The sequence below is a fragment of the Condylura cristata genome, unplaced genomic scaffold (assembly GCF_000260355.1).
Source record: "Condylura cristata isolate star-nosed mole 26May11 unplaced genomic scaffold, ConCri1.0 scaffold00017, whole genome shotgun sequence".
In the NCBI taxonomy this organism is placed as follows: Eukaryota; Metazoa; Chordata; class Mammalia; order Eulipotyphla; family Talpidae; genus Condylura; species Condylura cristata.
In genome coordinates this window covers 36,016,864-36,031,276 of record NW_004567118.1, presented here as the reverse complement: position 1 = coordinate 36,031,276, position 14,413 = coordinate 36,016,864, and the positions used below count along the sequence as shown (strand labels likewise).

At 55.5% G+C, this 14,413-nt stretch overlaps 2 protein-coding genes across 3 annotated transcripts; one reads left to right on the top strand and one right to left on the bottom strand.

Moving 5' to 3' along the window:
• Positions 1-6: 6 nt before the first annotated feature.
• Positions 7-2,173, bottom strand: TLCD1 (TLC domain containing 1). Its single transcript, XM_004684851.2, has 4 exons — positions 1,802-2,173; positions 1,397-1,479; positions 1,230-1,312; positions 7-836 (listed from the first exon to the last, which is right to left on the bottom strand). The coding sequence occupies exons 1-4, from the start codon at positions 1,993-1,995 to the stop codon at positions 453-455; spliced, it is 744 nt and encodes a 247-aa protein (XP_004684908.1). The 5' UTR covers positions 1,996-2,173; the 3' UTR covers positions 7-452.
• A 2,243-nt stretch (positions 2,174-4,416) lies between these two features.
• On the top strand, positions 4,417-13,873 carry NEK8 (NIMA-related kinase 8). 2 transcript variants are annotated; one of them, XM_012726649.1, is made up of 15 exons: positions 4,417-4,507; positions 6,152-6,357; positions 6,847-7,079; positions 7,295-7,426; positions 7,903-8,111; positions 8,279-8,358; positions 8,440-8,621; positions 8,717-8,867; positions 9,237-9,313; positions 9,610-9,727; positions 11,345-11,495; positions 11,713-11,876; positions 11,979-12,137; positions 12,307-12,465; positions 13,111-13,873. In XM_012726649.1, exons 1-15 carry the CDS (start codon positions 4,461-4,463, stop codon positions 13,137-13,139), a joined length of 2,097 nt encoding a protein of 698 aa, XP_012582103.1. In that variant the 5' UTR covers positions 4,417-4,460; the 3' UTR covers positions 13,140-13,873. The 2 variants fall into 2 exon arrangements, with proteins under 2 accessions (XP_012582103.1, XP_012582104.1); XM_012726650.1 differs by lacking the exons at positions 9,237-9,313; positions 9,610-9,727.
• The last annotated feature ends 540 nt before the right edge of the window (positions 13,874-14,413 follow it).

The following is a 14,413-nucleotide window of genomic DNA, read 5'->3' as shown; positions in this document are numbered from 1 at the left end:
AACAGGGCTTTTTGGTCTACTTACCCGATTGGAATACTCATCCCTATCCATACTTGTTATAATCCTCAGGGGTGGAGCTTGGGTAGCAGATAATTGTAATGCAGACTAGAGTTTTAGTTGTCCTATGAAAGTAGAACATGCCTTCAACATACCAATACCAGTTTTCATTAGCATCCATTACAGGGCAGTGCTGGCTGGCTTGCTTTCTGGAAGCACCTTGTCTCCCCACACCCATCTACCATGTCCAACCGGTCCATCTGCTTCCCGCACCCCTTGCCCAAGAAAGGACAAGGACTTCAGAGGAATGCTTTCATTAGTGTTTTCAGTTGTGGGTGCAGGCTTGATAAATGGAGAGGATGCCCCAGGCTTGGGCCAAGTCTCAGTTGACAAGTGAGGTTGCTCCTTCCACTGTTTGCTGTCCTTGCCAAGTCCTGTTCCAGGCTTTGTGCCCCTCACTCGGTTAGGAATTTGTCTTTGTGTTGCCGTCTGGAGACACGCTCAGGGCAAAAGTCCGAGCGGAGGAGGCGGGAAAAGTAGACTAGGATCATGACATCCAGCATTAACAGAATACTCAGCAGAAAGGTGCCCAGGGTCCTCTGGCCAGCATAACGCAGGAAGAAATGGGTGAGGTAGGCCTGAGGGGCCAGGCGGAAGAGAAAGTACATGACCAAGTTGACATACTTGTTGACCCGGTAGAGGAGGAGATCCTGGGCATTGTTGATCTTCAACATCATGCGAATGGTGAGGAAGATGTTGCTCACTTCCACCAGCAGTGTGAGGACACCCCCACCAACAAAGCGGCTATAAAATATGCCTGAAAAGAATGCACCCATGGCCTTGAAAGCAAGGGAGAGAAGACAGGTTAGGATAACTTAAGGCCAAGGCTTTTCTAAAGGTTAGCTGGAGTGTCAAGGCCACCAGATAGAGGGCCAGAAAATCCTCCCTTGTTTGCTTCCTAATAGGATATATTTCAACACCTTCAAATTTTAATCCCTGACCACTCTATTTGAAGTATACTGAGTGAGGCCATGGATTAGTGTGGCCTCAGTCAGCTGAGGGCACAGGAGCACCAAGCTCTCAGCATCCTAGTATGAACTGTAGGACTGGACAGTTAAGAAAACAGTCTGGACAGTTAAGAAGACAGTCTGACCCCTACCAGTTTGAGGAAGCCAGGCTATGTCTAAGCCTAGACCACATCCCAGCCCTATACCATGCCCTCTGCTGCTCACCATGACGTGATGGACCAGGTATTCCCAAGAAGCTCGAGCCTGATGGCTAACCACAATGTCCACCGTGTCGTGGATGAAATACCCTATTGGAGGAGGGAAAAGGGGAAGCAGTCACGAGGTGGGCTGTACAGTAAGAGCCAACTTAATGTTTCCTGGGCAAGACCTACCAGCGGAAAAGCAAACGAGCAAGTACCCAGAAAGCGACCATGCCGTCTCGATCTCCACCAGCATCTCGGGGGATTGCCATACACTGGAAGGGAGGGAAGAAGTCAGGGTCTCGTCTCAGCCTCTGCAAGGACCCTCAACTCCCTCATCACCCTAGTCAGCCCCGGAGGAGTCTGGGCTCCCGCTATTGGCTCGCTGGGGAGTGAGGAGGGGCTTGGCGGAAACCCAGGTGTCTCCCGTTTCCCCGAGGAGCTCCCCCAGTCCAGGGGCCGCGGCCGCTCCGGGCTGGACAGCATTCCAGACGGAATCAGGTGAGACGGCTCGGCTTCAGCAGGCCCGCGAGTGATGGGCAAAGCGAGTAACGAGGTATCCCCTAGCCACCTTCGCTCCCCCAGTCCTTCACTCACCACAGCAGCGCCCAGATCCCTGACACAATGGAATGGGCGAAGGAGACGAGCAGGTTGTGCCAGCGCCAGGTGCGCAGGGGGTCGGCGCGCACGTGCGCGGGCAGGGGCAGGCGACTGAGCGCGCGCCGGAGCGCCCGGAAGGTCAGCGTGGCGCCCAGGAGCAGCGGCAGGGCGGGGTGCAACAGTGGGGGCATGCTGGCCCTCCCGGCCGTCTGTTTGTCCGCCCTCTAGGCGGCCTCCCCGGGCTGCTCGGGGAACCGGGCTCCCTCTCCGACCACTCCGCCCGGGACGACTCTCCCGCCGACGCCAGCCTCACTCAGTTTTCGCGGAGTCCTCTAGGCCCCTTCGCTCCTCCCGTCCCCTCCCCGCCGGCCTCTGCCCCCGCCCCTAGCCGCCCGCGCCCCGGCCCCGCCCCGGCCGCCAGCCCCCGCCTCTCCGGCGCCTCTGCCGCACCGAGGGCGCGAGCTTCATTTCCCGGGGGGCCTCCCGGCCCCGCCTGGTTCCCGCGGACTTCGGGCGAAAGCGGCTGTCCTGGGGGCACCGCCGCCGAGACACCCCAGGCTGGCGCCTCCCGACTGCCGACGGACTGCCGCCTCGCTCGCTTGGTCTCATTAACCCGCGTCCCCACATTCTCCCGGCCCACGGCTCCCCCGCCTGGGCTGGTACTCCGAGAACTCACTCTCCGCCCTCAACTCCTTTCTGGTCAGAGCTGGGCGGGACCAGTCACACACCCACGTCCAAAATTTTAGCCGGGCCGGGTGGAGGCGTCGGAGCCCGCCTCGGACCCTGCCTCGGACCCTGATCTCCGCCTGGACACTACCCGCTGGAACTCTAGCTTCGGGCCAGATGAGGACACCGGGACGTGTTTACCTGCCTGTACCGCGCCCCGCGCGGGTCTGTGCCGAGAAAGTGCTGACTAACCTCGCACCCCTCCTCCCTGCCCGCTCTAGGGTTCCCGGGGCCAAGCGGTTGTCACAGTCCTCCCTCAGACAGTCCCAGCTCTCTCTCCCGGCTCCCTGGAGACTGGGGCGGGGAAGACGGCCGATTTGCCGGAGCTGCTAGGGTGACCCTCATTCTTCAGGCGGTATCCCGGGGCCGTGTGCGCTCGCGGCCACTAGGTGTCAGCCTGTCCTCACCATGGCACGGGATCTCCTCCCGCCACTAAAGGAAAAGACTTACTGTTAGGAGTGAGCTGGACTCCGTGGACCCAGGAGGGGCAATGAGCGGGAGTCGGAGGGTGGGAAGGGTGGGAAGTGACAGGGTGTGCGGAGTGGCAAAGAGGAGCGGAGAAGTGTCTAGGGAAATGGTCCAACCAGTGGGACAAGAGGCGAGAAGCTGAGGCCTCAGCGACCCAGGGACCAAGCCAAACCTTTGCATGTTTGCTCTGCTCCCCTGATGACACCAAGGTTACATATTAACCCCTGTGGGGCTCCCGGGTCAACCAAGGCCCGACTGGTTTCTAGGTGACAGCATGAGTGTCCCGGGTGAGTGGCTCTCCACCCCCACCCTCCCGCCCCGCGCTCCCCTTAGCTCACAGAGCAGCTTTGAAAGCCAGCCAACCTGGGCTGGAGCCAGCCACCTCGCTGAGCCAGGGCCCTTGAGGGTCCTTCTAGCGGTCATTCCAAGAGGACAGGCTGGGGTACTTTCCCGATGGGCAGGTGGGAGCAGAGAAACACCTGTCCTTACCTTCTCACTCTCAGTAACAGGGCAACGAGTCAGCTAATCATCACCCTCCCCCCACGCTTTTTATGGGGCTCACGTAGAGCAGGAGATGTCAGGGACATAACTGGAATTAAACTCGCTTCTAGTCGAGGCTATAACGATCCTACAGAACAGCTCCCCACCTCTGGCAGAAGCTTTGAGGTCCTATCTAACGGCTGTCTGTCCTCCTCGCCCATGCGCTTGGAGAGTGGTTCACTCCCCGCTTCTCTTCCCCGTAGGAGGTTCTCCACAGCTATACACTGAAGGCACATTACCCTGCAGCAGTATCGTGTGTGCAAGACACACGTGGACAGTTGAGTGTTGACGAGCGCAGTGCTCACTGTCTGACAGTCTGGAGCCCGGGTCACGTCCTCCTCCGGTGAATCAATTTGCACAGATCGGGGTTTCCCCGGTCCCTCCCTACGCAAACACGAAACCTAACCTAGCTGCTGCCCCACAGACAAAGCGCTCAGACAGAGTTCAGTTGGGGAGGGCCGAGCACTGAGTGGAACGGGAATCTACTCTCTCCCTCAATCGCGTCACCAGTAGGCGAAAAGGGGGTTGGGGTGGGCAGAGAGAAATGGGTTTCACTTCCCACCCTCGCTCGGCTTGCGCGGGGCACCCCCCCCAAACACACACCTCAGCCTAAGGAAGCTTTATGCAGGACCGGAGGTAGCCACATATGTGGGGATATTGTATTGATCATTGCAGGGCGCCCAAGAAATGGCATATTGCCTTACTCCTCCGACCCCTCTGAAGAAGCCACGGCGGGTCAGGGCTGCAGCGGCGGCAGAAACCCGCCGAGACTGACGCCAGGCTGTACCCACACCTAGTCCCACTCGCCCCGCCCCGCGAACGCAGCGCCGGCTGGGGCGTGGCTCCGAGTGGGTGGGTCTGCGCACGCGCACGCGCCGCTTCTGCTAGACGGGGTTCCGGACATGTGACTCTGAGAAACGAAATGGAGAAGTACGAGCGGATTCGAGTGGTGGGCAGAGGTGCCTTCGGGTGAGCCAGGGCTCTGGGGGAGGGGACTTCTCGGGGGAAATGGAAAATCAGCCTTAACTCTGATCCTGAAACCCCTGCCTGGCTCGCCGCTCCCCGAAGCGGGAGCACCCACTCCGGGCAGCCCCGCCCAGCTTCCGGTCCCTGCCCCAGCTGGCAGTCTCCGCCTCTAGGGAGGCCACGCCCCTGGCCACCCACAAGCCCCGCCCCCGGCTCCCCGCTCCCCGCTCTCGGCTCTATTCTATTCCTTCGTCTCTGACATTCATTGAGCAAATACTGCGCGCCAACTATTATATATTGTCAGGCTCACCGCGTTAGGTGTCCAGTTAAGGCCCTTTCCCACTCGGGGTGTATGTACATACCATTGGAAAATTATACGATAAATAAGACACTCTTAAAACAATTATTAATAAGCTGCAAACATAGGGTACATGCCAGGGAGCACTTACATGAGGTAGTTGAGGAAAATTAGCTGTGAGAGGTGAAATTTAAAGCCAGAGCTTACGGAATGAGAACCAGTAGTCCAAAGGTGAAGGCAGAGGAAACAAGATATGTGGAGGGAAAGAATTATGAGTAAAAGAACTGAGAAAAGACGAATGGAGTTGGAATGTAGTGGGCCAGAATGGCATAAGATATGATTGTTAGGGAGGATGGGGGCCAGATTATGGCTTTATAGGCTGAAGTAGAGGGGATGAATAATTTAGGAAAGAGGCTGAAGGAGAGGATCGTCTTGATATGCATTGTAAAAATGCCAGAGCGCTGCAGCTGTGCGAATTTAGATTTGAGGGTGATCAGAGTGAAAGGAACTGTTTCCTAGGCTAGTGCAGCCAGGAATGGGAAATATTCTGGCATGATTATTAGAGGTCTGATTTTAATAATTGAGGTGTCATTTATTGAGGTGGAAGATACTGAAGAAAGAAAGGTTTTGGGCACAGGCATCAAATTTTATTTTCAATTTGCTAAAATTTCAGATGCTTGAACACTAGTCAGGCAGAGATGCAAGAGATGGCAGATGGATATATAAGTCTGGGGCTCAGAGTAGTCTGAGCTGGAGATACAAATTTGAAACTTAGATGACCATTTCCAAGTCCATTCATTCAGCAGAAATGAATTGAGGTGCCAAATACCGCAGTATGTACTGGGAATAGAGTGGTGAACAAGAAAGAATAAGAACCCTGCTTTTGTGAACACTGGCCTCAGTTGGAATACAACAATAATGTGAATAGCTTCCACTCAGAGTATTTTCATGCATTTTCTCATTTGATCTTCTCAACAGCCCTGTAAAGTCAATTCCATTTTCCATATAATGGAGTCACATAATCCCAGACTAGGTAACTATTAAGAGAAGAAGCCAACATTTGAACCCAGTTAACTCCAGAGTCTGGAAACTTAGAGACATGAAGATTGACTATCTTATTGTGTTTGTTGTGAAACTGAGTTTCAAGATAGATTAAATGACTTGCCCAAAGTCTGGCAGAGTTGTAATCAGTTCTTCTCATCCCCAAACTCATTGTTTTTGGACTACTTAGATGACTCTTGCCTTGGGTGCTCATTTCCCTCTTCTAAGGAACATCTGGTCACCAGGCCTGCCCAGCCTGAGATGTGGCTGGAGCCTCAGTTGGTGCCCACTTTTGTACTGTGCCCCAGGATTGTGCACCTGTGCTTGCGAAAGGCTGATCAGAAACTGGTGATCATCAAACAGATCCCCGTGGAGCAGATGACCAAGGAAGAGCGGCAGGCAGCCCAAAATGAGTGCCAGGTCCTCAAGCTGCTTAACCACCCCAATGTCATAGAGTATTATGAGAACTTCCTGGAAGACAAGGCCCTCATGATTGCCATGGAATATGCACCAGGTGGGCCAGCCTCTTTGCATTGCCTTATTGCCTGATTCCTTTTTTTTTTTTTTAAGACTTATTTATTTATTGCATAGAAGAACTGGGGTGTAGGCCAGAGGTGCAGGGGTTGAGAGGATTCACCATAGACGGAGTGGGGAACAGATGGACGAAGTACACTGCTGAGGGGAGCAGCGGGTGAGACAGAAGGCTGTGCCATATGGGTCTGCTCCCTGGTTTGGTATCCATCTCAGGCCATAGAGGTGATAGTGCTGAGACTTAATGCCTAGGCCACCAGGGAGGCTCTGGCCTGATTCTTAAGGGCCTCTCACATCTGGGATACGATCAGTGGACTTCTTTCGTTGGAAAGGGCTTGGATGAGGGTCAGAAGTAGAGTTCTGTCCCCAGTTGTATCACACTGACAGGCTCTTGCCTTCACTGGACTTTCAGTTTCATAAAAGGAGACTGGTTGTTCTAGGCAGATCCTGACTTGTCTCCTTGTGGCTGCAGGGGGCACTCTAGCTGAGTTCATCCAGAAGCGCTGTAATTCCCTGCTAGAGGAAGAGACCATCCTGCACTTCTTTGTGCAGATCCTGCTTGCATTGCATCATGTACACACCCATCTCATCCTGCACCGAGACCTCAAGACCCAAAACATTCTTCTTGATAAACACCGAATGGTTGTCAAGATCGGTGACTTTGGCATTTCCAAGATCCTTAGCAGCAAGAGCAAGGCCTATACGGTGCTTGGGGATGGAGGGGACCTCAAGGGTGCTGGAGATTTTGAAGGCCAAGTTCACTCTGCATCTGTTTTCACTTCCCCCATTCACACAGACCCTAGCCTCTGTGGCTGGGCAGTCCTGCGGGAGGGAGCAGAAGCAGCTGCCTTCACTTGGGCTGGGGAAGAACTCTTGCTTCTTACTCCTCAGGATTCTTAATACCCGCATCCCCCTTTCAGGTGGTGGGTACTCCATGCTACATCTCCCCTGAACTGTGTGAGGGCAAGCCCTACAACCAGAAGAGTGACATCTGGGCCCTGGGGTGTGTCCTCTACGAGCTCGCTAGCCTCAAAAGGGCCTTTGAGGCTGCAGTGAGTATAAACACCCGCAGATGACAGCTGGGGAGAAGCAGGAATCTCTCTACGTGCTGACCCGCCCACTCTACCCCCAGTCCTTATTCTCAACTACTTTTTTGTTTCCTCCTTTGCCTGAGTCATGTCTCCCTCATTGGATTACCTCGGGCCAGGGCTGTGGCTTCTTTCAGACTGTAGGTTTCTGAGAATAGAGGTTGGGTCCCCCAGTTAAAGTGAAGGTGGAACTCCCTAAAGTGTATGTGCTGTTATAAGCGCCAGACTTGATTTTTCCCCACAACTCAGGATTTCTGAGGACATAGCTGCTGCTCGCCTCTCAGACTAGGGTCTCTTGAAAGCAAAGTCTAGCTCCCCTCTCATGCTGGGACACCAAAGGACAGGTCCATAACACCCCACCAGACCTGGGAGAGGGTGTGCTGCCGTCTAAGAACCCAACTTGAGGTTTTGACCAACCCCACAACTTGGTGCCTTCACAGAACCTGCCAGCCTTGGTGCTGAAGATTATGAGCGGCACCTTTGCACCCATCTCTGACCGGTACAGCCCTGAGCTGCGCCAGCTTGTCCTGAGTCTGCTCAGCCTGGAGCCCACACAGAGGCCACCGCTTAGTCACATCATGGCCCAGCCCCTCTGCATCCGCGCCCTCCTCAACCTCCACACAGACTTGGGCAGCGTCCGCATGCGAAGGCCTGTGCAGGGAGTAGGGTGGGGGTCTGGGCAGCAGGAGGGAGCAGCCTGTGGGAGCACAGTTAAGCCTGAGCGGAGGGCTCTCAAGGCAAGGCCTCCACTCCTGTATGTCAGAACTCTGGGGGAGGCGGGGGTGTCTGTGAACTGAGGCCCCCATCTGTCCCCAGAGCAGAGAAGTCCCTGGCCACTGGGCCACCCATAGTCCCCGGCAGCACAGGGAACAGGATTACCAGTGGCCGCTGCAGGGGTAAGTCGGGGCAGGGCACCACGTCCCAGTGGTCGCCTTCCCATTCCCGTCAGCCTAATGGGCCATGCGCTGTCCCCACAGGCATCCCCCGGGGGCCCGTGCGGCCGGCCATCCCACCTCCGCTGTCATCGGTGTACACGTGGGGTGGTGGTCTCAGCACCCCGCTGCGGCTGCCCATGCTCAACACTGAAGTGGTCCAGGTGGCAGCAGGGCGCACGCAGAAGGCCGGTGTCACAAGGTCTGGGCGCCTCATCTTGTGGGAGGTGAGCAGCGGGGCGTGGGGTTTGGACCCCAGGGTGCAGTGGGGGCACCAGCAAGGTGGGTATGGGGTACTCAGGCCCCTCCCGGTCCCCTGCAGGCCCCACCCCTAGGTGCAGGAGGTGGCACCCTCCTGCCGGGAGCTGTGGAACAGCAGCAGCCCCAGTTCGTGTCCCGTTTCCTGGAGGGCCAGTCGGGTGTGACCATCAAACATGTGGCCTGCGGGGACCTCTTCACAGCTTGCCTGACTGGTGAGCCAGCTAGGGGTTACCCTGTAACAGCTATGAGAAGGCCCCCAAAGCAAATCCCCTCATCCCTGTTGCTTGCAAACTGCTCGGTTAATGCTTCTATTTCCCCCTTACTGTGTACCAGGTACTATCCTTCCCCAGGCTCCTTTACGCTTCACAACAGGCCCGGGAAGGTAGTTCTCTGCTCGACAGATCTAGAAACCAAAGCTCCGATGCTAAGTCACCTGTCCGGAGTGACACACTTGAAAGAGACCCTGTCCTCTTCTACCCCGTCCTGTTCTTCCACCTGAGCCCCCAACTCTAGATTGGACGGGCCTGTCAGAAGAACAGCCTAGCCTTTCTCACTTCCCTTTTCTCACTACCCACTCCCAGACAGAGGTATCATCATGACTTTCGGCAGTGGCAGCAATGGGTGCCTAGGCCATGGTAGCCTCAATGACATCAGCCAGGTGGGTGTCATACATTGGGATGGGGAAGTAGGGAGCTGGCAAGGAGCCCAGAGCTGAGAGCTGATGCCTAAGTGCAGCCAGGGGGATTTCCAGCAGCCACAGGTCCCTCCAGCTTCCAGGCTGCACATGTTCAGGGCACGTACAGGAAGACCAGCCTTCCCCAAAGGTTACGGTGTGGGTGGGGGAGTTAAGGAGGCAGCCACCTCATGAGAGTTTGTAGTCTGCAGCTTTGTCCCTACAGATGCCCAGGCCCTCGCAGGTCCCTCGCTCACTGCCTCCCCTTGCTTCCTCTCTAGCCCACCATTGTAGAAGCCCTGCTGGGCTATGAGATGGTACAGGTGGCCTGTGGGGCCTCTCATGTGCTGGCCCTGTCTAATGAGCGAGAACTGTTTGCCTGGGGCCGTGGCGATGGTGGTAAGCTCTCTACCCTTGTTCTATCTGGGCTCCCTTTATTTTTTTATTTGTGCATACAAGAACTAGGGTATTGGCCAGAGGTGCAGGGGTGAGAGGAACAGAAGACGTGGGTTGACTGAAGTACACTGCTGGGCGGAGCAGCAGGGTGAGACAGGAGAGATCTGCTGTGCCATGTGGGTCAGCTCCCTGGCTGGGGATTGAACTGGTGCTGCAGTGGCTGTGGACAGCTTCATAGTGCTGTGCTTGTTAACCCTTTGTGCCACCAGGGCAGCCCTGGGCTCCCTTTTCACAGCTCTCCAGTCATGATTTTGTTCCCCTTCATACCCACCTTCTGTCATGGCCCATTTTTCTTGCTTTCTTCTAACTCCATTCTTATGTTTACTTACCAAACTTGTAGGCATACCCACTATATCTGTCCACTCTGCTGGGTACTGTGAAAAGATGTTACTTCCTTCAGGTACTTTGCCTATAATGAGGGAGATTAGATTTCATTCATTCAGTAGTAATCCTTCTGGCCTTCTCTGTGTCAGGGATCAGGCCAGGCTTTAAAATTAGAGATAACTTGAGATAAACTTAGACAGCTGTCCTGCACACTTCTTCTCACAAACCTTTCCTGAGGGCATTTCTTTTCACAAACCTTTCCTGGGCTAGAGGTTAAGTCTCTGTGCTGTCATCACTGAGAGTTTGATCCCTGGCCAGGGAGCTGACCCACATGGCGCAGCAGACCTCTCCTGTCTTGCCCGCTGCTCCCCTCAGTAGTGCATTTCAGTACTGTTCTGCTCCCCACTCTGTCTCTGGTGAATCCACTCACCACCCCACACCTCTGGCCTACACCCCAGTTCTTTTATGTAAAACAAACAAAAGAAAACAAATAAAAGCCTTTCCCTTAGCAAAGCAGCAGCAGCAGCTTGCTGCCCACTCAGATTATGCAGGTGCCTTTTTTCTTTTTTTCCTCTTTCTCCTTTTCCTAATAAACCTGTCCCTTTAAAAAGTACAAAAAAAAAATCTAGCAGTAACTTAGATGGGATTCTTGTCTTCTTGGAGGACTCAGTATAGTGGGAGAGAGAAGACACCTCCAGGATGATAGAAGACTGACAGCCCTGGGGTACCACACTGGTTGAGTGTGGGAGTCCAAGGATTGGCAAGAGACGCCATCTGGGGGAGACAAAGGTGGCATCTGAATAGGATCCTAAAGAAGGAGTAGGATTTGGGGACCAAGGACAAGCATTTTAGGCTTAAAAACGATCTTCTCGGCCCTCCCTGGTGGCTCAGTGGGTTAAAGCACAACACTAAGAAGCTTTAGCCACTTCTGTATGAGTTCGATTACCGCCTGCCCTGGAGGTGACCACATGGCGTGCCAGACCTCTCCTGACCCACCCGCTGCTCCCCTCAGTGAATTATTCTGTCAGTCTGCCTGTTCTGCTCCCCACTCTGTCCCTGGTGAATCCTCTCACCCTCCGCATCTCTGGCCTGTACCCCAGTTCTGTATGAATAAGTAAATAACCTTAAAAAAAAAAAAAAAAGATCTTCCCTCATGCTGTTTCACCTTCCTGTGGGTCCTCCTCCTGGCATCACCAGCCCTAAGTCTCAAGTTAGCCTCATCTTGGCTTCTTGTAGGCCGGCTGGGACTGGGCACCCGGGAGTCCCACAGCTGTCCCCAGCAGGTATCCATGCCCTCAGGACAGGAAGCCCAGCGGGTTGTATGTGGCATTGACTCCTCCATGATCCTCACTGTGCCTGGCCAAGCCCTGGCCTGTGGGAGTAACAGGTAAATAGGAGTGCCCGGATGACTAACCTGTCCCTCACGCGCCCTGGCTGTTAGTGCTCCATCTGTCACTCTCTCCCTCCCACCAGGGACCGGAACTAAACTATGGGAGTTGAGGGTGCTGCTATGTTCAACCCAGTTGGAATCTGCCCCCTGGAGCGCCAGCTCGTGCCAGACCAGTGAGGGCAGGGCAGTCCATACAAACTTTCTTTTGCTTCAGGTTCAACAAGCTGGGCCTGGACCACCTCTCCCTGGGGGAGGAGCCTGTCCCCTTTCAGCAAGTAGAGGAGGCCCTGAGCTTCACACCTCTAGGTTCTGCACCCCTGGACCAGGAGCCTCTGCTCAGTGTGGACCTGGGTACCGCTCATTCAGCTGCTGTGACTGGTAAGTCGGACCTGAGTGCAGAGGCCAGAGGTGACCTCCCCTGGCTCCTTGGAGCCGCGGTTGCAGCACCCTTTCCTTGCTTTCCTCTCTCCTTCCCTTTAGCCTCTGGTGACTGCTACACTTTCGGCAGCAATCAGCACGGACAGCTGGGCACCAGTGCTCGCCGGGTCAGCCGGGCACCTTGTCAAGTCCAGGGTCTTCAGGGCATCAAGATAGCGATGGTCGCCTGTGGGGATGCTTTCACTGTAGCCATTGGGGCAGGTGACTAGTGGGCACTATGGGGGCATATAAGGACCGGGCAGGTCCATGGGCAATGAGGGATTATCATACTCATGACTGCTGGACTCAGCAACCTCATATTGGGGCCAGTATGACAGTCAGGGACTCCTTGCTAATCCCCAAAATTCCTTCTTGGGATTCTTTCTGGCAGAAGGTGAGGTGTACTCTTGGGGCAAAGGGGCCCGAGGTCGACTAGGAAGGAGGGATGAGGATGCTGGGCTCCCTCGGCCAGTGCAGCTGGATGAGACACACCCCTACACTGTGACGTCTGTGTCCTGTTGCCATGGAAATACTCTCCTGGCTGTTCGACGTGAGTATGGTATTTCTCTCTTCACCTACACAAGGATCAGCCCAGCTGGTCATGGTCCAAATCACTAAAAGCATCTTCAGGGCCCAGATAAATGAAAGCAGAAGTTGTGGGGTAAAACTGAGCTTCTTGCCTGGGTTGGGCAAGGGTGGGTGCTTCTTGGGATTCGTTGAAGGGCTGCATCCACTTCTCCCCAGGTCCCAAATGCATTTGTCTCCTACTCTAGAGACCAGTTAAGTGCGAAGCTGTTTTTTGTTTTTTTTTAATGTTTTATTTATGCATTCAAAAACTGGGGTATAGGCCAGAGGTGCAGGAGGTGAGAGGATCCACCAGAGACAGAGTAGGGAGCAGAACGGGCAGACTGACTGAAATATACTGATGTGGGGAGCAGTGGGCATATCAGGAGAGGGCTAAGGAGAACCATGTGGGTCAGCTCCCTGCTCCCTGGAGGGTGGGGGGAGGGGATAGGAACGCCTGTCAATGGCTTGGGGTAGCTTCTCAGTGTTGTATTTTAACCCATTGCACCGGGAAGGGCCCAAGTGTGAACCTGCTTCTGACCTGGCAGGGTCTGGCGTCCTGGGCACTGTGTGGGTGTGGAGCTAGTTGAAGTTTGCTGGAGGTTGCAGTGGTTTCTCTTGTACTCTCCAGCTGTCACAGATGAGCCAGCCCCTCCATGAGGCATTGGGATACTTCTGGACCACTCTGATACTGCATCTCTGAATGTTCTTAAAAAGTGCAAGTGCTGCAGCTTAACTGTCCCCACCGGACCTCTGGATTGTGTTATTAGTGGGGTGTAAGAACCAGCAAAGCCCCTGTTCTGCTTTTGGCCCTGCATAAACTTGGATCTCCTCCATCCCCTCCACACAGCTCTTTTCTCTCCCCACCCCACCTTCTCTTAAGTCAGTGTTTCCAGGGCCCAGCCGGGCTATAGTTGGAAGCCAGACTTAGCTTTTGGAAGAAAGGTGATCTTGAGAGCCTTGGAAGAAAAAGGCTGGAGGTGACTGGCAATTCACATACCCTGTCTCCTCCCCCCAGCCCAGTTAGAAAATAAGCCTCTGGTGCCCACTGGTAGAGCCACTCAGTGCTGAGGAGCTGAGGCAAGCCAGGGCCTGCCTGGACTGGCCATTCGGGCTAGCCTCTCTGCATTGCCTGGGGCTGGGAGGTCAGAAGGAGCTGTCATCCGCCCCCACACCTATATCCTGAAGCAAGGATTTGCACAACCTCTGAGGCCTCCCTTTCCCTGAGGGAGTGCATCATATTCTGCAACATATTTCAGCAGAGGGGATCCCTGCTAAAGGATGTCCCTCACCCCAAGTCCTTCCCAGCAAAGCAGGTAGGAGGAAAGTGTAGCTGGACCAAACCAGTTTCTCAGTCGACTGGGAAAGTAGCGCCAATAAAAACATCAGCTGCCTGCCTAGAGTGTGGTCTCTTCAAGGGTGGGGGCGGTGGCCCGACACCCAAGGGCTGGGCCAGGCCTGATCTCGGTTGCAGGGCCGCGGTCGCGGAAGGAATGTGGGCGCACCCTGAGGCTGGGGCCGAGGTTCCTTTGGCCCAGCGCCCAGCCCGGCCTCCCGGCCCCAGCCGCGCTCCCCGATCTGGCTGCTAGGCTTCGGCTGCCTAGCACCTGGAAGCTGGAGCCCCAGGCCCCTGCGCGACAAGGGCCCCCGAGACCGGGGCTGTTGACTCCGGAGACGCGAACCTTCGTGGCGCGGCTCAGCCCGGCCCCCGGGGCCCTCCGCACCCTCCAGCGTAGGCACCTCCCGAGTTTGGGGGAGAAGCGGAGCCACAACCTCCCTTCCCAAGGGGACTGCGGAGTCCCCGCTCCTTGGCGGGGGCGAGCCTGGACATGTGCCGCCCCCGAAGCCGTGAGTTCGCGGGGTGGGTGGGGACCCTGGGAGCGGCGGGCGCTAGGACCGCGCGGGCGCGGCTCCGCCCCCTCTTCCGGCGGGCG

What these genes read in the sequence shown, in the direction of transcription:
- TLCD1 (XM_004684851.2), bottom strand. Translation starts at nt 1,995, where the DNA reads ATGCCCCCACTGTTGCACCCCGCCCTGCCGCTGCTCCTGGGCGCCACG. An exon ending in GGGATCTGGGCGCTGCTGTG is followed by an intron (nt 1,480 to 1,801) that starts GTGAGTGAAGGA and finishes CCTCCCTTCCAG; the next exon opens with TGTATGGCAATCCCCCGAGA. An exon ending in ACCTGGTCCATCACGTCATG is followed by an intron (nt 837 to 1,229) that starts GTGAGCAGCAGA and finishes CTTGCTTTCAAG; the next exon opens with GCCATGGGTGCATTCTTTTC.
- NEK8 (XM_012726649.1), top strand. Translation starts at nt 4,461, where the DNA reads ATGGAGAAGTACGAGCGGATTCGAGTGGTGGGCAGAGGTGCCTTCGG. An exon ending in GGCGCCTCATCTTGTGGGAG is followed by an intron (nt 8,622 to 8,716) that starts GTGAGCAGCGGG and finishes GGTCCCCTGCAG; the next exon opens with GCCCCACCCCTAGGTGCAGG. An exon ending in TACTCTCCTGGCTGTTCGAC is followed by an intron (nt 12,466 to 13,110) that starts GTGAGTATGGTA and finishes TGTACTCTCCAG; the next exon opens with CTGTCACAGATGAGCCAGCC.